Here is a 24,754-nt window from a genome sequence, read left to right as displayed (position 1 = left end):
TCGGGGCCACGATGACCACAGTCCCGATGGTGTGCCAGTGCAGTGGTCGTATATCATAACTTAAAACATGTTTTCATAATTTGTATATATATATTAAGATTGATACCAATGGACATTATAATAGGATATCTGCTATTGAAATCAGCGTGCACTCAGTATAATACACAGCTATGACAATGAAAAACAAACTCAGCTGCTGTAACCTAGAGGGGAGTAGGATAAGAAATTGCTAATTAACTCGAGTAATTTTATAGTGTTGTGAACTAAGATTTTGACTAAAATATTTGTCCTTGTTTGCAGTAACACCATGCAAACAGTGAAACCACACCTAAATAACTGTAAATGATATAATATCTACAGTCATTTCTTATTTTAATAAAACACAACAACATTTTTATTTTTGGTAAGTTAAGTAAATATATTTATGTATTATTCCGTTTTTATATAGTCTATTGTTAATTCTATAGTATTGGATGATGCAATTATTTAAATTTGTTAAGCATAACAAATAGTTGTTTATTTTATTCCTAAAAGGTCCTATTTTGATTAAATATATATTTTATATTATATATCTTATCTCTTATTAATGCTGTGTCTGACTGTACAACTTAACCTTAATAAACAAATCATACCATAACATCATTAATGTAGCCTACATTAACATTATTTCTTAATAGGCAGCATATGAAATCTAACGTTATCAATCAAAAATTGAGGTGATAAAAAAAACAAACAAAATATTACACTGTCTGCCTCAGAAGATGCTTGAGGTATGAAGAACTGTGCGACAGTGCTTTGATTTCGGTGAGCTCTTGCATTTAGTGAATGTTGCTCCCGTTGCATGTTGTCTCACATCTGACAGACCGTGCGCCACTGAAAACACTGGCCGACAAATAATTATTGTGCAATTGGCTTGGTATTCATTGCCGCGGACACTTTCCACCCAAGTATTTATTTCTTCCCACTCTCGTCTGTACCTCTGCATCCGCTTGCGTTTCTGCTCTGAAACTTTTACAGCTGGACGCGGGGAGGTATTTGGACCTGCCTCCGCCATCGTTTCAAATGGATTCTGCCCATATAGAAAAGAACATATACCTCTTCTGACTCTGATTGGCCGTGATTTACGGCCCGTGAACCGGAAACAAACCAATCAAACAAACCAACGACAGCAGCGACCCAATTAGGGGCAGAATAGGACGTGTCTTCACACAATGCGGATGGACCTATGTAAAATACGGGACAAATCGCGTCCCGTATTGCTTTGATACGGGACGCATCATTTTTCCTAAAAATACGGGACGATTCCATATTTCACGGGACGGGTGGCAACCCTACCGACTAGGCTACTAAAAGAGATGCTTCCAGAGGTCATAGATCCTCTGCTTATTGTTATTAATTCATCCTTGACATTAGGATATGTACCAAAAACTTTTAAGTTGGCTATAATTAAACCACTTTTTAAAAAAACGCAACTTGATCCTAAAGAATTAGTCAATTACAGGCCAATCTCGAATCTACCATTTCTATCAAAAATACTAGAAAAGGCTGTGTCTTCACAATTATGTTCCTTTTTAGAAAGAAATGGTATATGTGAGGATTTATAGTCAGGATTTAGACCATATCATAGTACTGAGACTGCTCTCATTAGAGTTACAAATGATTTACTCCTATCATGTGATCGTGGTTGTATCTCTCTATTAGTATTACTCGATCTTAGCGCTGCATTCGATACTATCGATCACAATATTCTTTTGAATAGACTCGAAAATTATGTTGGCATTAGTGGAATTGCATTGGCATGGTTTAAATCGTACTTATCTGACCGTTATCAGTTTGTAGCAATAAATGAAGAGATCTCAAACCGATCACAAGTTCAGTATGGAGTACCGCAAGGCTCAGTGTTAGGACCGTTACTTTTCACCCTTTCATATCATTAGGAAGCATGGCGTTAGTTTTCATTGTTATGCTGACGATACTCAGCTCTATATTTCTTCACGCACGGACAAAACTTACCAATTCAAAAGATTGAGGAAATGACCTTCACGACAACAGTGGAAAAACGGTGAGGCTGCACCGTCCAACATGATGTGTGGATGAGTAAGGAGGGCAAGCCTTGTTTACCTCAACATTATGCTAAGTGGCTGCACTAGTTAGACCATGCAGCCAAAGGGGGAATGAATGGTATGATAATTTAAAAGTTTTAAATGAAATTTTTTGAAGTAGATGCGTAATTCGTAACACACACAATGTGGCAGTGGCAAAGCCCTGCTGACTGAAATCATTTCCAGATGGGGAATTCCGAAAAAGATCAGTTCAGATAACGGAACACATTTTGTGAATGAGGCAATCAAACAAGTAGGTCAGTTTTTAGGAATAGACATGAGAACACACTGTAGTTACCATCAGCCTCAGGAGGAGCCGTAGAGCGAGAAAATGCAAAAACAAAATAAAATAAATTGGCAAATTGTTGTGAAGACATTGTACTCACATGGGTATAGGATAGGGCTGTAACGATTCACTCGTTTTCTCGATGCATAGATTACAAATCCTGACGATCCATATGCATCGATCTTGAAACATGTATTTTGAATCGTGAATCATTAATTTTGGCCGATACTCGATCTAAAATGCTAAAAATCGGATGAATCGCGATTAAAAAAACGATTCAGTGCTTTAAAATAAACATTTGTTTATGTCTACAGTATGCGTGAATTAAAAGAGGCGCTGTGCTGCGTCATCTGCGCGCCCACAGTTACAGCTGATTTCCTTCACAGACGCAATCACGCGCTCTCCCACCTTCACTGGATTGCGCTCGCTCTCCATCCGTAGCTCATTTATATAAAATAAAATACTTAAGTTTTAGAGAAATGGGTCATACCTGAGCATTTGAAATACAACCCTGCTTATTCAAGGATGCACATGTATTGCATGGACGGAGCAAACACATTTGTAAGTGTCTAAAATGCATACGCACAGTTCTGATGATTTATATACATGAAATTTGACTTAATATCGTTTAACTGAATATACAAAGCAAACTGCTAAAGTAACTACAACATTACCAACACTGAAATAAGAGTGTGTGGTTTATCTATTAATCAGAGGCGCGTTAAAGTTGCCTCCGATACTATAGCAACAGGCCGGCACATTTACTTCCGAATCATCATCATAAGGAAAATGTTCAGAATAAAGAGAACAAAGAAGGCTTTTCCATGAAGAAAAGTTAGTTTTGGATTAGCTGGTGTAACAACTATGAATCTCTGGGAATAATTTATTTAAATGGGACTCCTATTCATGAGTCTATAATGTGACTCGCTGGTTGTACATTAGTTATTAACTTTATAACAGCACTTTTAATCCTGTTATTATCAAAGTCGATTTCATTCATCCAGATTTTCCTCTCGTCTCGCGAGTGGAAAATGAGATTTCTTCATCGAATATCAATCTTACAAACTCAAAGAAATACTAATCTGTTTGATCAAGACAAATAATATTTCATAAGTTTGTACAAATTTGTATTACTGAAATAGTAACACGAAAATCAAGCTTAATTTGTAGCTAAGATCTTACGTTAAGATCAGTGACTTCAAATCTATGAGCAAAGCATTCACTTCAATTAAATTATTGGATTTTAATAATCAACTAAAGTATACAAAAACTATGATTTCACACAGGGTAAAATATGCATATACATGTGGGTAATAAAACAAACAACATACAGGGAAAAATCAACACTTAACGAATAATATAAAGTAAAGATAGAGGGAGAGAGAGATTGAGGGTGTGAGAGAGAGATTAAGAGAATTTGAGGGTGTGAGAGAGAGAGAGACAGAGAGAGATTGAGGGTGTGTAAGAGAGAGAGAGATTTTGAGAGAGACTTTTATCGTGCAGTTCTTTCAAGAGGCCCCAATTCATACTATTCCCGTAAACAGGAATATTAAGACAACCTTTAAACGCAGTTTGATTGCGAAATATAAAAATTCGGCTTTTAGATGTGTGTGGTTTGTCGCAGTTTCTCAGTTTTCTTCAGGACAGTAAAGGTCAGATGGGTTCTTGGAGGAGTTTTCGGGCGCGATTGCTGATCTTCTCTCTTCCCCTGGATGAATGAAAAGGGGGTCTCCCAAGTTTGGCGGAATGTGTCGGCTCTCGTGTTTAAATGTTCATCTCTTCAGAGTGGCGGAAAAGTGCAAAGAGTGATTGTGGGGGTCTAGGTTTTATAGATGAGATAGGCTGAGATGATCCAATCAGTAGAAGAGTGTGTCACAAGGCGGCCTTTGTCTGTTGAACCCCCTTACTTCCACGTGACTCAATTGAAAATGGGTGATGTATTAAGAGCCCAACTTTCTTTCTTTACCCGGAAAGTGTATAGTTTCATATTGATGCCGTTTGTTGAAATTGGAACACCGAATTCGTTGCCGTCTGCGTTTGTGGTTATAACGATACCATGCATGATAGTATTGACATTCAAGAATGCGGAGATACAGAATTTACAGTTACTAGCCTACAGAATTTGATTTAAAGGCAGTAAAAATCCTAGCTATTTCATATAAAGACATTACATCAATAAAAATACATATATCTGGTACATTGAAAAGGTAATTTAATCTAAATGTCCGTATATTGCTGATCTGTGTGTTTTTAGAGCAGTCTCTCTGTGTATGTGTGTGTGTATGGGTCAGAGGTCAAAAGCAGGGGGGTTGTTTGGGTGACGTGTATGCTGTAGCCCAAAAGACCTGAGGTGTACAGGACTTCAACACACAAAATCCTTTCTTTGGGGATTATAATGTGGCGCCTCATCTGTTAATTAGTAGTATAGTTGCAATACAAGGGACTTTTGTAGGGTGATTAGATCATCCCAGGATGCATGATTATCGGAGCTCTGGTCATCCGGTCATACGGTTAAATATTAACGGAATTAGTTTACCATCTGCCATTATCGCTACACTGGAAAATTGCCTGATATTTCCTCTCCATGGAAGCATTGGATGTTTAATGCCTGTAAGACTTTAGTAATGTAGCCATTAACTCAATAGTTAGCATTAACAATACTTTTAAAGCCGTTTTAAATGTATAGGCTAGGCTAATAAATAGGCTAGGCTAATAAAGCGTGTAATAATAATAAAACAAAGTAATAATATGAACTAACATTAAGAATGGACAAAAGTTTTTGGTTTGTTTTTGGTAACACTTTAAAGAAAGGTTCATTAGTTAAACTAATAATGAACTGCACTTATGAAGCATTTATTTATCTTTGTTAAAGATGTAGAGACGTACATGCGCGAAAGATCCACTTCCGGCGCTTTCCGCGCTTGCGCAGACTAAAGCCAGAACGTGCGACTGTCACAACAGGAAACACGCACATGCGCCCTTGGATCAGTCGGACGTAGTGGTGTACAAGAGGTAAAAACGATATAAACACTGTTCGTTTTCTCACACAAACCGCTCGTTTCATGTCTTAGGCCATCAGTGTGTACTTACGATGGGGGATTGTTTAATTTGGACTTCTCTGTGTATGCTCTTTGAGGTGGTGACCATAGACCTGCATTATGTGAGGCAGAGACAAGAATGGTTTGACCTAAAATTATCAAAATTGAAACTACTGGGGAAACAAATACTCCTACATCTCGGATGCCCATGAGGTAAGCTACAACATATCAAAATTTAATTTCAAAGTGAACTATCCCTTTAATGTTAATTTCAATATTTCCTAATACTTTATTAATGTTACAGGCTGTGGTGCAAATGTCAAACTGACAAAGGCGCAGGGGAACTTGGAACAGGAATCTTTAATATAAACACTCAGGAACATACAGAACACCACTTGACATGAACGTCGACGGACAAACACTGAGGGAAAACTGAGAACTCAATACATAGGATAAACGAGGTGATTAACACAGGTGATGGCAATACTAACTGGGAAGACTGGGGAGAAACTGGGTGATGGGGGCTGAACTCAAAACCCAAACAGACAGGTATACATGTAACATTACGCCCCCTCCGAATAGGCGCGTCCTCGCGCCGTAACCATAATATCAGAGGAGGGTGGGAGGGGGATTATTGCAAGGAAATGTCGTCTGTGTTATCTAACATCTGTGTGCAGGTAAAGGCGACTCCAGCAGAAATTCCTCTACACAATATCGAACTAGGTGATTTCGTGGTGGTACGTGACCTGAGTAGGAAGAGCTGAAGGCGAAAAGGTTGCTAGGACCTTTCCTGGTACTGTTGACGACACATACACCGCTGTCAAGGTCACAGAAAGAGCGACGTGGGTACATGCAAGCCATTGCAGAAAGGTCCCAGCGGTGACCGAGGAGGAGGAGCCAAGAAGAGAGCAACAGGAAGCACATGTATTTGGCAGAGTTCAAACATAAAATCACCTGCCATGATCGATACAGGAGCAGGGACATCTGCCATAAGTGGTGCTGAGAGAGCCGACCTTCAAGTTAGAGCCCATTGAAAGATATCAAACGACTGTTTCTGTGAAAAGTCGAAACCAGAGACAATTTCAAGAGCTAGTGATAAGAGATCCGAGCATCCTTGATGTGTGCTCAAAAGTAGCCCACAAATTCCAAACGGGAACAACAGTGACTATAAACAAAAGGAATGGGTTGGCGTGGACTGTACTAGCAAAAGCTAACATACGGTGGCCCAGTAGTGCAGCCGTACTAAATTAAACCACAACACATCGAAATTGCCACAACACAATGGAAATGAGCCACAACACAACAAAATCACCACAGCACGACGGAATCGCTACAACACAACGGAAATGCTCCCGACCACGATGGGCTCTCGGAGTGCAATAAAGTTAGGTTCCCTTTCCATTGCTCTATAGATTGGCCAGTCTTGCAAAGATTTAAACACTACAATCAGTTTTAAGTGTGTAACCATTGTATATCGACATGAAATATCAATTCAAAATCACCTACGGGCATTATAGCTGCATATTTATACTCAAAAAGCTTTTTGGCAAGACCCAAAACTCTGGATGAGCTTAAGGCCGCAATCAAAGCATCCTGGGCCTCCATAACACCTAAGCAGTGCCACAGGCTGATTGCCTCCATGCCACACCGCATTGAAGCAGTCATTTCTGCAAAAGGATTCCCGACCAAGTATTGGGTGCATAACTGAACATAATTATTTGAATGTTGACTTTTTTGTATTAAAAACACTTTTCTTTTATTGGTCAGATGAAATATGCTATTTTTTTTTAGATAGGAATTTGGGGTTTTCATGTGCTGTATGCCAAAATCATCAGTATTAAAACAATAAAAGACCTGAAATATTTCAGTTTGTGTGCAATGAATCTAAAGTTTAATTTTTATCATTACATTATGGGGAATAATGAACTTTTATCACATATGCTAATTTTTTGAGAAGGACCTGTACATACATGCTGCTCACATATTATGGTAGCACATTTGGTGTTGAATACAGTATAATTACATTTTTAGCTATTGATGTGTTTATAAGCAACTGAAAAAAAAGCACAAATGTCAGAGAATGTCAAAACTTCTAAAGGGCCCAAACGGCTCAGACTCATAAGGGTTAAAAATAGGCTTTTGATTAACTTGATCCAACAGAATCAGTAAATTACAGGCCAATCTCAAATCTACACTTTCTGCCAAAATACTGGAAAAGGCAGTATCTTCCCACCTATGCACCTACGAAAGAAACAGTATCTGTGAGAATTTACAGTTAGGATTTAGACTAGGGATGTCCGAGTCATTTGATTTTGAGTATCTGCCGATACCGAGTCCCGATCCGATACTTCTATAATACATAAAAAAGAATAAAGAAGAGCGAAAAAACGAACCAGGATGTTCCTTATTTTTAATTTTATTCACCTTATTTTAACATTCAACAACTCTGTTAACAAACAGAGCTGTGAGGTAGCTTGAACAATCAAGTAATAATTAAAGGGATCCCATGGTGTTGAGACTTGTATGGCTTAATATAACATAAATTATGTCTCTTACTGAATTATGTGGTAGAAAACCCATGAAAGATCTACGTTATTTAAAAAATCGATTTTATATTTGGACCATGGGCGGCGCCATTTTGTTTGCGTTCTAGGTTGATGACGTAGATTGGTTGAACTCCTCAATCAGCTGGCGTTACCCGTAGCTATTTTTACCACAATGCAACTCGAAAATTGTTTCAGAGTTAAACAAAACCAATGAATTGCTTTGTAATTGTACTTAAAACACACTCAAACATACATGTGCACACAAACTCACCTACACAAGTCACAAACAGATCGGCGGGCGCACACACACACACCTGACTGCTCTGTCTCAATCGCATGCATCATCACCAAAACATCCTGCCTCTCTTCCTCACGTTACTTTATCCCATCGTCCTACCTAGATATTTCCCTCTGCTGGTCACATTAGGCATTACAGTTAATCTACTATCAACAGTCTATGTAGGATATCAACACAGGGAATAGATTGAGGGTATGTGCGCACGCAGTGCGTGCGTGTGTGTGTGTGTGTGTTCGCGCCGATCTGTTGGGGTGTGTGTGTGTTCGCGCCGATCTGTTGGGGTGTGTGTGTGTGTGTGTGTGTGTGTGTGTGTGTGTGTTCGCGCCGATCTGTTGGGGTGTGTGTGAGTCTGTGTGAGAGAGAGAGTTTGTGTGCACATGTATGTTTGAGTGCGTGAAGTCGGACAGCTGTTTGTAAATCGGCTGAACACTCGTTATTGCGGTGGAACGTGAGACTGAATGACTGCACTTGAACATGTCCACTATGGTGTCGGACAACACTACAAATGGCCGTCCCTTCAAATAATGCCCTATTTAAGGGTATAGGGTCGATTTCAGATTCAGCCCCTGTCGTGGAGACTGAGCAGCCCAACATCTCGATTGAAACAGAGCCTGCGTGTGCGCGCCCGCCGATCTGTTTGTGACTTGTGTAGGTGAGTTTGTGTGCACATGTATGTTTGAGTGTGTTTTAAGTACAATTACAAAGGAATTCATTGGTTTTGTTTAACTCTGAAACAATTTTCGAGTTGCGTTGTGGTAAAAATAGCTACGGGTAACGCCAGCTGATTGAGGAGTTCAACCAATCTACGTCATCAACCTAGAACGCAAACAAAATGGTGCCGCCCATGGTCCAAATATAAAATCGATTTTTAAAATAACGTAGATCTTTCATGGGTTTTCTACTACATAATTCAGTAAGAGACATAATTTATGTTATATTAAGCCATACAAGTCTCAACACCAGGGGATCCCTTTAACAAATTCTTCACTTTTGGATTTTAGTGCAACAGTAAATATAAAAAAGTCTGGGACCGGAGTTGCAAAGTAGAGAGCAGGAAGTATAACAGTTTAACAACAATTAATTATGTTGGTGTGAAATAAACAAAACAAAATGTTGGTGTGAAAAGTAAATATGGAAATTAAATAAAATTATATTAAACAATCTGCTCCCATAAATCCCGAAAAAAGGTCTTTTAGTGCATCAGTGACAACTTCACTCAGAGAAGACGTCGATCTCAGCTGCCAATCATGACATCACACACCCGTTTTTATAGCATCAAATAACTAACTAAAACTAAACTTATTTTAAAAATGAACACTTGAAATGAAATCATCGTGATGATAACTGCCTACAATGACATTTGCGGAAAAATAACTAAACTTAGGGGGTATTTGAAGTGTAATTTGATTGTTTAGTTTGCCTCGCGTCCATTAGAACAGTGTTTCCCAACCTTTTTCAGTCATGGCACCCTTTGAACATTTTCAAAATTTTGTGGCACCCGCCCTTGCATATGTTACGTACGGTACAGATTGTTCACAGGTCGGTTTGTATCACGGTTTTAGGTTCAAGGTGTCAGTAGCCTACAGTTAGGCTATGTTCAGGGGAAAAAGGACAACTGTCAAATAAAAATAAAGAAAATAAGAACAATTAACTTAAATACAAGCAGCAGCACAAATAAATACTATTGAGCAAAGATACTGATAAAATTAACAATGCTTTTCAGGTTTTTATAGGTCTAACATTAGTTTTTAGGTAGAGAAATTGAAAAAGTAGGCTAATCAAATGTAAAATAGCTTCATATTTAACTGATTAAATTAAAGACCAATCCTTACAAAAGCTATTCAATTAAGAGCAGTGAGGGATTCCTTATCTTTTGTTTGACATTAAACAGACAGCCGTAAAGGCTACTGCCCCTTTAAAGGGGGGGTGAAACACTCAGTTTCAGTCAGTGTCATGTCAATCTTGAGTACCTATAGAGTAGCATTCCATCCTGCATATCTCCGAAAAGTCTTTATTTTTTTTATAATTATATAAGAAAGATGCGCTGTTCCGAGTCTTTCCGAAAAAAGCAGAGCGGGTGGGGGCGTATCGTGTGAGCGGAGCTAAAGAATGACGTCTGCGCGCCACTGTTATTGTGTTGAGTGCGTCGTAAAGCTGTGTCATCCCTAACAGCGGGAAAAAACTTTATTCAAAATAAAAATATGGCTTTTAATCAGATACAGCCATACATCTATGATCCGGAATCAGACCCAGAGGCTGAAGTTGAACAGGAGCAGCAGCAGCAAAAAACGACTAGAGCAGGACGTCTCTATGTGGTACAAGTTATACACTAACTATATAATATGCTTAGCGACTTGTGTTATTTACATATTTATACTTGAATTATATCGTCGTATTTTTGTCTTTGAAGGTGTACATGTGGGAAGTGCAGTAGTGCACGTGTGTGTGTGTTTACGCGTGGTTTGTGTAGACAATTGTAGTAAGCGGACTGGTTTTGCACGGCAGGCTAGTGTTTACATAGAAAGACATGGAATAGTAGTGCATTTGAATGAAGAAGCGCGCTTTAGTTCAACATATTTCCCCACTCTTTGTGTATTGTTGTTTGGAGTGCTTTTACAATACACAAACATAAAGTTACACATATAGTGGCCAGCTAAACAAATGTACACGCACTACACATCGCATGCTCCATTAATCAATTAACTATACGTGATCATGTTTGGGCTACTTGATGAGCATAGGCAAAAACACAGACATTTGAAGCAGTCTTACTCACCGCCTGCGGTTCTAACGTTGGGACCTTTATCGTTGGGACTGCTCCATCCTTCAGCATTAGGCGATCGGAAAATCCGGCGTCGAGCTGGGCCTTGTTTATGAAACAGTCGGCACCGAAATGCAGTGAACAGACATAAACCTTTGCGCAACTCAGTTGCTGATCCGGAAAAGCAAATTACATCCACTGTTGCCTTAACGCGGGGTTTTTTGGCAATCTGTACAGGACTGTCTTGGTCTGGCAACCAAAAACGCACTTTTTTGGTGACATTGTTCATTTCTTGAAGTCACATCACCTGTGCAGCGCAGCCTACGAGCCCCGCTTTGATGGGCGTAGCCTGTTGCTTTCGCTCTCTCTCTCTCACGCTCTTCCGGTAGAATTGCCCGTATGGCCCATACAAGGAAATTCCGACCTTTTAACGTCAAGTGGACCCATGATCGAAAAAACTTGCCGAAACTTATGACTAACCGGAAGTAGTATTTTTGACAAAGAAATACTCCCATCAAACGTCCACCTTAACTTTTGAAACTTTGTCTATGTTTAGTATGGGATTCCAAGTCTTTAACAGTGTAAAAAGATCAGTATGCATGAAACAGCATGCCCCTTTAAGACCTAATGGAAGGATATGCGTCATCTTTCTCGACTGTATAAAGTCCTCTTAAGGCAAATACAGACTATGTCTGCTTGGATACTCATCAAGATGGACATGTTGACATACTTCTTGTGTGAGTTTGTCCGTTTAAGCGCAAGACTTGAAAGAGAAATCAATATTTGCGCACAATGAGACGAGTGCGCGTTTTCAGATGATGCACAGAGACAGATCAGCGTGTGCGTTCTCACGTTTTTCTTTTATTAGCGCTGTTTTAATGTATCACTGAGGAGCCAGCATGTGTATCCATCGACAGAAACATACATAATGCATTATTTTACAGTTACAACTCATATTATTGATGCGTCATCAGATGTGAGATGAACCGCGGTGCAAGTGCGCACCTTTTACATGGCACCCCAGAATAGCAAGTGCGCACCTTTTACACGGCACCCCAGAATATACATATATGTCCGAGTCCTGATCGGTAGGTAACGTCCAATTCCGATCGAGTCTGAAATCACGTGATCGGGCCCGATTTCCGATCACATGATCGGATCGGGACATCCCTTATTTAGACTGTATCATAATACTGAGACTGCTCTCATTAGTTACAAATTAATCATCTGAATGTGGTTGTATCTCACTTTTAGTGATACTCTATCTTAGTGCTGCATTCTATTGATTCATACTATTGACCAAAACATAATCTGAGAGACTATTCCAAAGAATGTTAACATTAGTAGAATTGCATTTGCATAGTTTAAATGCATTTGCATAGTTAAAATACTTATCTGACCGCTATCAGTTAATTTCCTGCAATTTAATTCAGAAAAAATTGAATTTTTAATTACTGGACAAAAACCTCTGCACGTAGTAACCTAGAATACTGTCTAACACTTGATGGCTGCTCTGTCAAGATCTTGTTGTGAATTAGGTACCTGGTTGCGCTCGTTGATGACAATCTTTCATTTGAAAGCCACATTTGTAGCATCTGTAAAACTGCCTTCTACAATCTTCAAAATATATCTAAATTACGGCACATACTTTCAATGAAAAATGCAGAACAGTTAGTTAATGCGTTCATGAGCTCAAGGCTAGATTATTGTAACGCTCTACTGGGTGGTTGCCTCTCTCGCTAAATTAATAAGCTGCAGTTGTTCCAAAATGCAGCGGCTATAGTTCTTACTAGATCCAGGAAGTATGACCATATTAGCCCGGTTCTGTCAAGACTACACTGGTTTCCTATTGAACATTGTATACATTTTAAAATCTTGCTTATTATTTACGAAGCACTTAACGGGTTAGCTCCCCAGAACTTGAGCAAACTCTTAACTCTTAAACTCTATACTTCATCACGTCTATTTACAGTCTCAGAATTCTGGCCAGCACTGACACTACATAAGAACTGAACTGTATGTGAATTATTTTCCTGTTACCACTGTGAAGCTGCTTTGAAACAATCTGCATTATAAAGGGGCTATACAAAAAAGTTGACTTGACTAGACTTGACTAATGAGAGCTCTGGACAGAGCACAATCCATTGAAAGGCAATAAAGAGTGCATATCTGTAAGGGAGAGTTGTGAGGGTGCTAATGACACCACTCAACGTATCCATCAATTTGTGCAGGTAATAATTTAAGGCTTATATATTTTAAAGCATTAAATCCTTATTGAAACGCGATTAATTAAATTCTTTACATTTTTACAATCGGATCAAGTGAATCTTTACACCCCTAAAAATGACCATTGCTTCTGCAGTGCGACACTGCTATATTAATTTTAAGAGACATACCTTTTGGACTAGATAAACACTTGTGGCTCTTTGACCAGCAATTTGATCCAAGGCATTTCCTTCCTCCACAAAGTAACTCACATCAGCTATATGAACACCAACTTCAAAATTTCCTACATACAAAGAAAGAACACTAATGATTTATACCACAAATAGTTTAATTTTCAAGTGCAATTAACTTTTTAAATGAGTGTCAATATCAAAGGCAGCACACATACCATCCGAGAGTTGTTTGCAGGACAGTGCATCATCCAGATCTCTTGCTGTAGCTGGGTCGATGGTAAATATGCATTCTTTTCTTAAAAATAAATTTAAACCGAAAATCAGAACAAAGAATTTAAAATTACATTTCAGATGACACATAAAAAAAAATCAATAGATCTAATATGGAGCCCTGCAGTGCTGGGACAGAGTAGTAGGTTACCTGAGATCTCTTCTTTTAGAGAGCTCATGATCCGGGATGGTCCAGGGCAGATCTTGAGGAAGACAATTCAAGACCTCCTCTGAAAACTCAGAGAAGTCAACACCATATTCAGTCAGGATGCCTTCTGTTTCTGGCTCTATTTCACCTGCTTCCCCTAATGTTTTTGCAAGCCGCCTTAAAATAGAAAAACAAAATTGAGATACGCTGTTATAAAGCACAATTGTTGATGTAAAGCAAAGCCATAATTTGGAGGAAACACAGGTTACCCAGATCTCACCCTTCAGCAAAGCTGTTGTCTGCTGGCCACTGTGTTATTCGGCAGATAAAGAGTGTGTTTTCATAGTCTCCAGGTCTGGAGGTAAAGTCTGCAGGACAGTCTACTAGAGGCACATTAACTCTTGGGACCCGATGGTCCACAGGAGAGAACATAGCAAAATTCTTGTTGGGGAGAAATTTGAGGAAGCCTGATGCTGCTCTTGAGTGCTTCTTCTCAACAATAAATACAACCTAAAATTACAACATCCATGCACAATTATGCAATGTTGACCATTATGCACAACATAATAAAGAAAGGCATGCTAGTTTTGGACAATCTTCAAAATTAGATGTATTATTCACAACATTGACACAAAAAAAGGACAAAAAATAAATAAATAAAAATTTGCCCATTTACTTTCTTAATAAATGTTCTGACGTATTGGTGCATGATGCACATTATTCCAAAAAGGAAAAAAGACAACACTGTGAGAATTTAGTTAAACCAGAAAAATGTGTGCAAAATTGTTTTAATCCATTACAAATGCTGAACTTACTAAATAAAACATCAGAAATTATCTGAATTTTTAAATCTTGCCTAAAAGCATTTTATATATAACTGTCATGAAAAATCAATGGCGAATCTTGTTTTAAAAGTAAGCAAAAAGCACATTCTTTAAAATGGCTTACCTTTCCAGTCCTTTGCATGGCTCTCTCTGAACTTGATCCAGAAGGGTAGCATGCATTAGCATGTTTGACAGAATGTGTTGTGATAGAGGCTAAACCAGAAAAGAAAAGTTGATTGCAAATTTCTCTTATTTTTTGACACTTCCTTGAATTTAATGTAATTTGTTGAGTTAAAAAAAAAAATAAAATCTCTTCTCTACAGATCATTTATATATATATATATATATATATATATATATATATATATATATATATATATATATATATATATATATATAAAATTAATAATATAATATATAATATATGCGATTAATGGCATAATGTCATGAGTTAACTCACGATTAATCACAATTTAATTACGCACATTTTTATCAAGTCTAAATGTACCTGAAATGAATATGTTTTTAAGTTTTTAATACTCTAATCAACATGGATATGGACAAATATAAATGCTTTATCCAAATGTCTGTTTATTATTAGTGAAACCATATTCAGAACATAAATACTAGACAAAGGTCATAGAGGTTTTTCAAATAACTAGTTCATGTCTCTTAAGCCTAAGCCTAAAAACTCAGAATAAGCAGTGATTTCTCTGATGTTAAGAATATAAATAAAGGGAGTTTTTACACTGGCAGTTTAATTCAGAACAGGGCACAATTCGTATGAAAAACTGGTAATGTGAAAGCTATCATGCAGACCAGGGAGCGCATGAATACTACACCAAACTTGGAGGAGAAATTTATTGTGGCCCCTTCAAGAGATGTGCGTTCCCTATTGAACTGCCGGTATTTTGTGTGTGTGTGTGCCCAACTGTGCCGATTCACGTGAACAGTGTGAAGAACACGGACTCGAGAGCGCTCTTGTTCAGAAATGTAACCTGCGTATTCGTTTTAGTCGATTGTAATATATTTAGTCAATCAATCAATCAACTTTATTTATATAGCGGTTTTACAATGCCGATTGTTTCAAAGCAGCTTCAATGTGTTAAACAGGCCAATACTGCAACAAAATTTGATTTGGCCGTACAGTCGCTCCGGAGAAAAACAGTGATGTTATCAGCTCATTTTAATTTATCATACAGCGACAATGTTGGCAGATCAGTATTATAGTTTATAGAGTTAAATAATACATAAATAATACATTTTGTTTGTATATTTAGTAGAATAACGACGAGAGTGAGCTTGCAGTGCATCTCGTTCAGACTGCAGAGAATGTGCTCAGTGAAAAAACACACTTTTCTTTCGACCTGGAGTCTAATAAAAGTTAAGCAGAAAATATGGTAACTTATGTACACTATAACTGCACTAGTTTCAGAGTAATGTTATTGTTATACCTTTTCTTTCCCTATTAATGTTTGCTGCTGCATCCTTTAAGTCTATGGCTGATCTCAATTTCTCCAACTACGGGCCATGGATCAAACAGAAAATGTGCGCTGCGTTAATAAAATGTGTGCCGTTAAAATGAATTTGCGTTAACACTATATACATTATATTTATATAATATATATATATATATATGTGTGTGTGTGTATATATATATATGTGTGTATATATATATATGTGTGTATATATATATATATATATATATATATATATATATATATATGTATATTATGGGGGGCCAAACAGGAAATAATTGAATGTAAATCTGAATATATAGTTATAACTCTGAATATATAAATGTAAATCATAAATATATAGTTATAACTCTGAATATATTAATGTAAATCCGAATATATAGTTATAACTCTGAATATATAAATGCAAATCCTGAATATATAGTTATAACTCTGAATATATAAATGTAAATCCTGAATATATAGTTATAACTCTGAATATATTAATGTAAATCCGAATATATAGTTATAACTCTGAATATATAGATATAACTCTGAATATATAAATGTAAATCCGAATATATAGTTATAACTCTGAATATATAAATGTGAATCCTGAATATATAGTTATAACTCTGAATATATAAATGTGAATCCTGAATATATAGTTATAACTCTGAATATATAAATGTGAATCCTGAATATATAGTTATAACTCTGAATATATAAATGTAAATCCTGAATATATAGTTATAACGCTGAATATATAGATATAACTCTGAATATATAAATGTAAATCCTGAATATATAGTTATAACTCTGAATATATAAATGTGAATCCTGAATATATAGTTATAACTCTGAATATATAAATGTAAATCCTGAATATATAGTTATAACTCTGAATATATATAACCTCTAAATATATATATAACCCCATACAAATACTTTGTTTGACCCCCTTTCGTCTTTAGAACTGCCTTAATTCTCCGTGGCATTGATTCAACTAGACAATATCTGCGTTTGCATTGAAATTTCAGCGCTGTAACTTTGCAGATACTGTTTATGCTTAAATGTGCCCTAGCATGAAACATTTAATTAACCTTGCCATAGTGAAATAATAAGAGTTCAGTACATACTGTGAGTCTCAAACACCATTGCCTCCTACTTCTTATGTAAATCTCGTGAATCAAAAACACCACAGAAAAAAAGTGCTTCTCAACATAAACCCAACCGTGACACAAGCGTTGGGGGATCATTTATATGCACGCCCCCAACATTTGCATCTGAAAAGCCGAATCAACTGATGGTAAACAAGACACTCAAAGATAGCAAAAACGGCAGCTCTCATGACACATGTTATGTTTAGGCTGTGCAGGAGACGTGAGGATTTTCAACAGTCAACAGTCATGGTTGAGGTTTATTATAATCGGATACCACAACAAATCGTTCGTTTCTTCGGCCCATTTCAAGCAAGCTTCACTCAGCATCTTTAACTGAAGAAAGGGGCAACTGTATTCCTGCAAGCAGTAAGTAGTGATTTATTCACTTATTGACTATCTGTTTAAACAATTCCTGATTAAATTAAGAAGTTTCTAAGACTGAGAGACCGCATTGTCTAGATGATGCAAGATGCTAGTACAGTAACAACCGAAAACTCCAAGTACCGTACAAAACTAAATAGTGTGTCTAATGACAAAGAGTAAAAGGGTGATCAATTCAGGAATCAACTTTTCCTTGAGCTTTTAATATAAAAAAGGTAATATAAGAATATCCTCTAAGTTTCAGAGCTGAAAACTTCCGTTAGTCAAAGAAAAGCTTTTATAGACACCAGGCTCAACAAACGGTCCTGTGCTTCTACTGACGTTAGTGCGCGACGAAACACCGCCTCTACAGAATAATGAGCATGTAGCTCAGTAGCCCTGCCCACCGACTCATGGAGGGCTCATGCTAGCAACTGGTCAACAACAATACATCGAGGAAGATTAAGATATTGCGCTATTCCTGTTTGTGGAAGAACACAGTCGCTGCATAAGCTTCCTTCTTACCCTAATATTAGGAATGAGTGGTTGAACTTTATTTTTAATGAAGTTCCAGCTCACATGGGGAAGACATATTCATTTCAGTTCACTGCAGAATCGTTTGTAAACAAATCTCCGGTCGATGCTGGATTTGGATCCGACAGGAATGGTGTAACACACCATGTGAGTAAAACATGTTTTGATATGTGATAGTTTTGCTTTGTTATAGATTGTTTTGCTTATGTGTACATGTCTAACAGAGCATACCTTTCGCATGATGGACTCAGACACGTATGGGCCAGGGCTCGGCAGGCCAGCAGGCCGATGAATCTCTTATTCCGTTCTTGATCTGCTATTCTCTCTCTCTTGTTGACATCTGAAGGGCGGCGTGCACGACAAACGTGTATGTGTGTGCGTGAGGTTCACGCTTATATTGTCCGATCTTGCGGGCTATGTGTAATATAAAAATAATAGTCCAATCAATCGAGGGTCGATGAGAAATAAAACATTGTGTTTGTTTGATAAAGACGTTCACGAGCCCTATGATCGAGATAATCATTCTGGTTGCTTCTCCCTCTTTCTCTCCTCTCCCTGAACTGACAGGGGACCTTTACTTCCAAATGTTGGAACTTCCAAGTTGTTTACTTCCAAGTCTTCAGTGCTGCACACCCACCAAAACTCAGCGTTTTGGAGAGAGCCTCAAAACCAGTGTAGAAAATAGCCTTATTACATTAGTTATGATGTTTTTGAATGTAAAAACCACACAAACATCATTAGTTGACCTCAGACAACAGTATAAAAAACGTCTGTTCATGACACCTTTTTATATTTTTTTTTTTTTACAAAAGACAACCGTAGATACATTTCTTACAGATCGTTCACTCGATCCTTCTAGCAAACGTCACCGTTTCCACCAAACAAGTTAAAACGACAGTCATTGACAAGGCTATTCATTTTTAAAAATATAAGTTATAAATTTCTATTTTTGAGAACTGAAGTAGGCCCATGATGTTTTTGCATGCTTGTATTAAGAGTGCATCACAGTCACTGCATAGCCTACATTGTGACTAACGTTATATAAACATGCAATATCGTTGATGAAAAAAGACAAATCTAAAATGTAGACTGAATGACACTTTAAGCAGAACATCTCAAATGGAGATTTCTTAATACTCTATTACTCCAATAATAAAATGGAGCTACACTGTGTGATATTTTTACTCCAATATCACACAATAGCTACACTGTGTGATATTTTTACTCCAACTTACTTCTTATTACTCCAAAAATAAAATGGAGCTACACTGTGTGATATTTCCCCCCATCTAGTGGTGAAAAGGCATATGACCATCCAGTGAATAATCGTTTCTGTTCCTCTCAATTCTGATTTCGTTTTAACTCCTACGGTGGCTGATTTAGTCGAAGATTAACATGGCAATCCCCCTCTTCACATTCAACACAGTGCCATCGAGTGTTAAAACGCGAAAGGCGAAGCTTGAATTTACGGGTATGTTCCTCTTTGGCTACTGTACTTTCAAGATGGAGGGGCAACATGGCAACCGGCATTCGAACCCCTCACCCATATGTATTTTCAATGGCATATTATAAACTTACGAGAATACTTTATTACTTGAAACAAGTAAATATATATTAAAGAGCACATGTATTTTTAAAGTGTTTTTAGCTAAGAATAAACTAAAAAAGTTACACAGTGTAGCTTTAAAGGCAGCTTACTTGTTTATTGGTGTTTTCAGATCATCCGTGCGCGAGAGCTTGCGTGCATATGGTTGCCAGATTGGACATGTTTAGGTAAAACACCGGATGTGTTCTTTTCACAGAAAAGCTGAAAACCTGGAAAAATGACTGAAATCTGGCAACCGCACGAACGCAAGCTCTTTCACGCGCACGGATGATCTGAAAACACCAATAAACAAGTAAGCTGCATTTTATCAATCTCCATTTGAGATGTTTTGCTTAAAGTGTCATTCAGTGGGACTGTGTTCTGTCAGGACGGTCAGGACTCACAAGCCGCTTCGCTGAACAGCTGTGAGCTGCTGAAATAAGCCAATCAGAGCAGAGCTCAACATTAATATTCATGACTCTTCTAAATAAGGCAAAAACAGAGCATTACATCCTAGGGACAATTTATAGGGTCTTCTCCCTTCTAGGGATGCACCGATACCGATACCGGTATCTGGTATCGGCCTCGATACCACATTTTCGAAAGTACTCGTACTCGTTAAAAGTCCCCCGATACCGGGGACGATACCATGGTCTGAGAAATGTCTATGCTTGAGCGGCGTGTAAGGGGTTAATCACAGGTGCCGAGTGCCCGCCCCCAGGCCCGGCTACAGCTCAGAGCGGGGAGAAGGCGAGACGAGACGAGATACGTCAGCAGTGTGGAACTATTTCAAAGTGCATGAATACGACAAAACAAAGGCGGACTGCAAATTGTGCTCAGCGAAATTGTCCAGAGGAGGCTCAAAAGGTAGTGCATTTAGTACAAAGTAATGAGTACAAAGAGTTTACCCACGCTTCTAAACCAACACAACCCACACATCAGCAAACTCTTGCAAGAGAGAGAAAACGTCCAGAGACAATCCACGTGCTGTGAAAATAACACAGGCAATCATCGAGTAGCCCCGTGTCACTAATTAGCCCAACCTCCCAGTGGATAGATGAGAGTTTCACGCTGCAACAAGCCATATTACATGCGAAACAATTCCGCAGAATTTATATACTTTTATGAAAAAAATACTTGAGTTGCACTGTCACTGTTTAATTTTTTTTAAATAATTATTTATTCTGTAATATGTTGCATACAACATGCTTTTCATTTTAAATAAATGTTCTTAATTCCAAACTAGTCCCTTGTTTTTAAAGTAAAGCTGTTACCTGTAAATTTAAATCATGTTTTTTTTTAAGTACTCTGTATCGGTATCGGCGAGTACTGAAATGCAAGTACTCGTACTTGTACTCGTTTTCCAAAAAAGTGGTATCGGTGCATCCCTACTCCCTTCCTTCAGGATGTCTGTCTCTGTAAAGCCACATACCCTCTATGTAGATATCAGAGAACAATTTAAAATATTGTTTCAACTCATTCTAGGGAACCTTTAAACAGCAACATTACACACTAACTAAAGATAAAAAAATGAAATCGCATGCAACCACCCCTTTAAAGCCTCTAAATGATTATGCAAAATTTAAAACACTTTAACACCAAGTGTAAACAAAATTCAATTGTTACACAGCAACACAAGGGTAAATTCAGGACTTAACAATGAGTCATGAAGGTCTTAGTTTTTGGAAAGAGGTGAATAGCTCATTCATTCTGCAAACACAATCAAGTCTTTCATTGCCTGTTCACCTCAGTCACCACATGCCCTGTATCAAACTTGACACTCTGGAATCTGTTGCCATATTTTGAGGTAAGTACGCTTAATTATTTAATATGTAGACGTCTTTAGGAGGCATGTGCAAACAAAGATATCTGGGCTTGATAAAGAGAAAAAATTATCACAGCTCTTGGCTGTTCAATCATAAATGAGTGACTCAACTTTTTCTGAATAAGAAAAAGCACATGTGTCAGAATATTATAGCTCTGAAAAAATTTCAGAGACAACTTAACATTGAGAAATCAACAGGTGAAGGTGAAGTGAATAACACTGATTATCCCTCCATCAAGGCACCTGTTAGTGGGTGGTATATATTAGGCAGCAAGTGAACATTTTGTCCTCAAAGTTGATGTGTTAGATGCAGGAAAAATTGGCAAGCATACAGTGGGGCAAAAAAAGTATTTAGTCAGCCACCAATTGTGCAAGTTCTCCCACTTAAAAAGAGGAGAGGCCTGTAATTGTCATCATAAGTGCACTTTAATTACATAGGTAACACTTTAACTTACAGATAGAATGAGAAAAAATCTTTTTGTTTGATTTTTAAATAATTTATTTGCAAGTATTGTTGTAAAATAAATAGATAAAATAGATTTCTGGCTCTCACAGACCTGTAACAACTTCTTTAATAGGCTCTTCTGTCCTCCACTCGTTACCTGTATTAATGGCAACTGTTTGAATTTGTCGTTATCAGTATAAAAGACACCTGTCCACAACCTCAAACAGTCGGACTCCAAACTCCACTATGGCCAATACCAAAGAGCTGTCAAAGGACACCATAAACAAAATTGTAGACCTGCACCAGGCTGGGAAGACTGAATCTGCAATAGGTAAGCAGCTTAGTTTGAAGAAATCAACTGTGGGAGCAATTATTAGAAAATGGAAAACATACAAGACCACTGATAATCTCCCTCGATCTGGGGCTCCACGCAAGATCTCACCCTGTGGGGTCAAAAGGATCACAAGAACGGTGAGTAAAAATCCAAGAATCACATGGGGGGACCTAGTGAATGACCTACAGAGAGCTGAGACCAAAGTAACAAAGGCTACCATCAGTAACACACTATGCATCCAGGGGCTGACTGTATACATATCTGGGCCCGTCTGAAATTTGCTAGAGAGCATTTGGATGATCCAGAAGAGGATTGGGAAATTATCATATGGTCAGATAAAACCAAAATAGAACTTTTCGGTAAAAACTCAACTTGCCATGTTTGGAGGAGAAAGAATGCCGAGTTGCACCATACCTACTGTGAAGCATGGGGGTGGAAACATCATGCTTTGGGGCTGTGTTTCTTCAAAGGGACCAGGACGACTGTGTAAAGGAAAGAATGAATGGGGCCATGTATAGTGAGATTATGAGTAAAAGCCTCCTTCCATCAGCAAGGGCATTGAAGATGAATCGTGGCTGGGTCTTTCAGCATGACAATGATCCCAAACACAATGCCTGGCAACAAAGGAGTAGCTTTGTAAGAAGCATTTCAAGGTCCTGGAGTCTCCAGAACTCAACCCCATAGAAAATCTTTGGAGGGAGTTGAAAATCCATGTTGACCAAATATTTTTAGTTTGACCCAAAACATCACTGCTCTAGAGGAGATCTACATGGAGGAATGGGTAAACTACAAGCAAAAGTGTGTAAAAACATTGTGGTGACTTAGATAAAACATTTGACATCTGTCATTGACAACAAAGGGTATATAACAAAGTATTGAGAATAACTTTTGCTATTGACCAAATGCTTATTTTTCACCATAATTTTCAAATAAATTATTTAAAATCAGGCAATGTGATTTTGCTGGATTTTTTTTCATTCTGTCTCTCATAGTTGAAATGTCCCCATGATAAAAATTACAGGCCTTTTTAAGTGGGAGAACTTCCACAATTGGTGGCTGACTAAATACTTTTTTGCCCCACTGTAAGGAATTGAGCAAGTTTGCCAAATTGTGATAGCTCGATGACTAAGTCAGAGCATCTCCAAAACTGCAGCTCTTGTAGGGTGTTCTCGGTCTGGGGTGTTCTCGGTCTAATTTATCGTCGCTGTCTGATGAAAACCACGTATGTCCATTTAGCCACATTCTCACCTATTCATTTTCACATTCATTGAAAATGAATGTGAAACATGAAACGTGACTTGGCCATTATAATTAATGATCAGATGAATGCGTATCCACCCCCGTTACTGTAAAATATGCATGCATGTCCATTAAAACTGAATTTTGGTCAAATGTGGATTATATCATAACACTGGCAAGAATATGGTTACATGTTAAGATGCCATACCAAGTATGGCAACGCTATATTCAACTGCTTTTGAAATACAGCGTTTTTTTCACTTCCAGAAAAGTAACCGTTTTGGACATACTGTCGCGGTTCATGAATTCACTGTCTCCTTCTGCCTGTGTTGTGTGGTGTTGTTGGAGGCGTGGTCACTGATTTACTCTTCACCGATCACTCTCACCTGCTGCACCTCATTACCGGGCCCATATATTCCTGTGTCTCACTCAGTCTGTTGTCAGATCGTTGCAGTGTGTCTTGTGGTTCCTGTGTGTTCGTGTTCTTCGTGGGATTGCTTCGCCTCGGTTCCGGTTCCGCCCGACCGGTGGCGGTTATTAGGGGTGTCCCCGACTAAGGATTTACACATCCGCCAGTTAACAACTGTTCCTTCTTTAGACCACTTTTGATAGATACTGACCACTGCAGACTTTTACACACACACACACACCCCTAAAGGATTATTAGGAACACCATACTAATACTGTGTTTGACCCCCTTTTGCCTTCAGGACTGCCTTAATTCTACATGGCCTTGATTCAACAAGCATTCTTTAGAAATGTTGGCCCATATTGATAGGATATCATCTTGCAGTTGATGGAGATTTGTGGGATGCACATCCAGGGCACAAAGCACCCGTTCCACCACATCCCAAAGATGCTCTATTGGGTTGAGATCTGGTGACTGTGGGGGCCATTTAAGTACAGTTAACTCATTGTCATATTCAAGAAACCAATTTGAAATGATTTGAGCTTTGTGACATGGTGCATTATCCTGCTGGAAGTAGCAATAAGAGGATGGGTACATGGTGGTCATAAAGGGATGGACATGGTCAGAAACAATGCTCAGGTAGGCCGTGGCATTTAAACGATGTCAGATTGGCACTAAGGGGCCTAAAGTGTGCCCCCACACAATTACACCACCACCACCAGCCTGCACAG

At 38.1% G+C, this 24,754-nt stretch overlaps 1 protein-coding gene across 3 annotated transcripts in view; it reads right to left on the bottom strand.

The window, feature by feature from the left end:
* The window catches only part of dis3l2 (DIS3 like 3'-5' exoribonuclease 2), a 208,504-nt gene that overhangs the window by 125,131 nt on the left and 58,619 nt on the right, over window positions 1–24,754 (bottom strand). For all 3 annotated transcript variants that reach the window (XM_067454397.1, XM_067454398.1, XM_067454399.1), the window contains exons 7-11: window positions 14,797–14,885; window positions 14,129–14,358; window positions 13,852–14,025; window positions 13,646–13,725; window positions 13,428–13,540 (exon numbers count right to left, since the gene is read on the bottom strand). In XM_067454397.1, the coding sequence (XP_067310498.1) occupies window positions 13,428–13,540; window positions 13,646–13,725; window positions 13,852–14,025; window positions 14,129–14,358; window positions 14,797–14,885 (686 nt within the window). The remainder of the gene's footprint in view (window positions 1–13,427; window positions 13,541–13,645; window positions 13,726–13,851; window positions 14,026–14,128; window positions 14,359–14,796; window positions 14,886–24,754) is intronic.

The sequence above is a fragment of the Pseudorasbora parva genome, chromosome 9, assembly GCF_024679245.1.
Source record: "Pseudorasbora parva isolate DD20220531a chromosome 9, ASM2467924v1, whole genome shotgun sequence".
Classification (NCBI taxonomy): Eukaryota; Metazoa; Chordata; class Actinopteri; order Cypriniformes; family Gobionidae; genus Pseudorasbora; species Pseudorasbora parva.
Note: the sequence above shows the minus strand (reverse complement) of the source record. Positions and strands in the feature narration are given on the sequence as shown.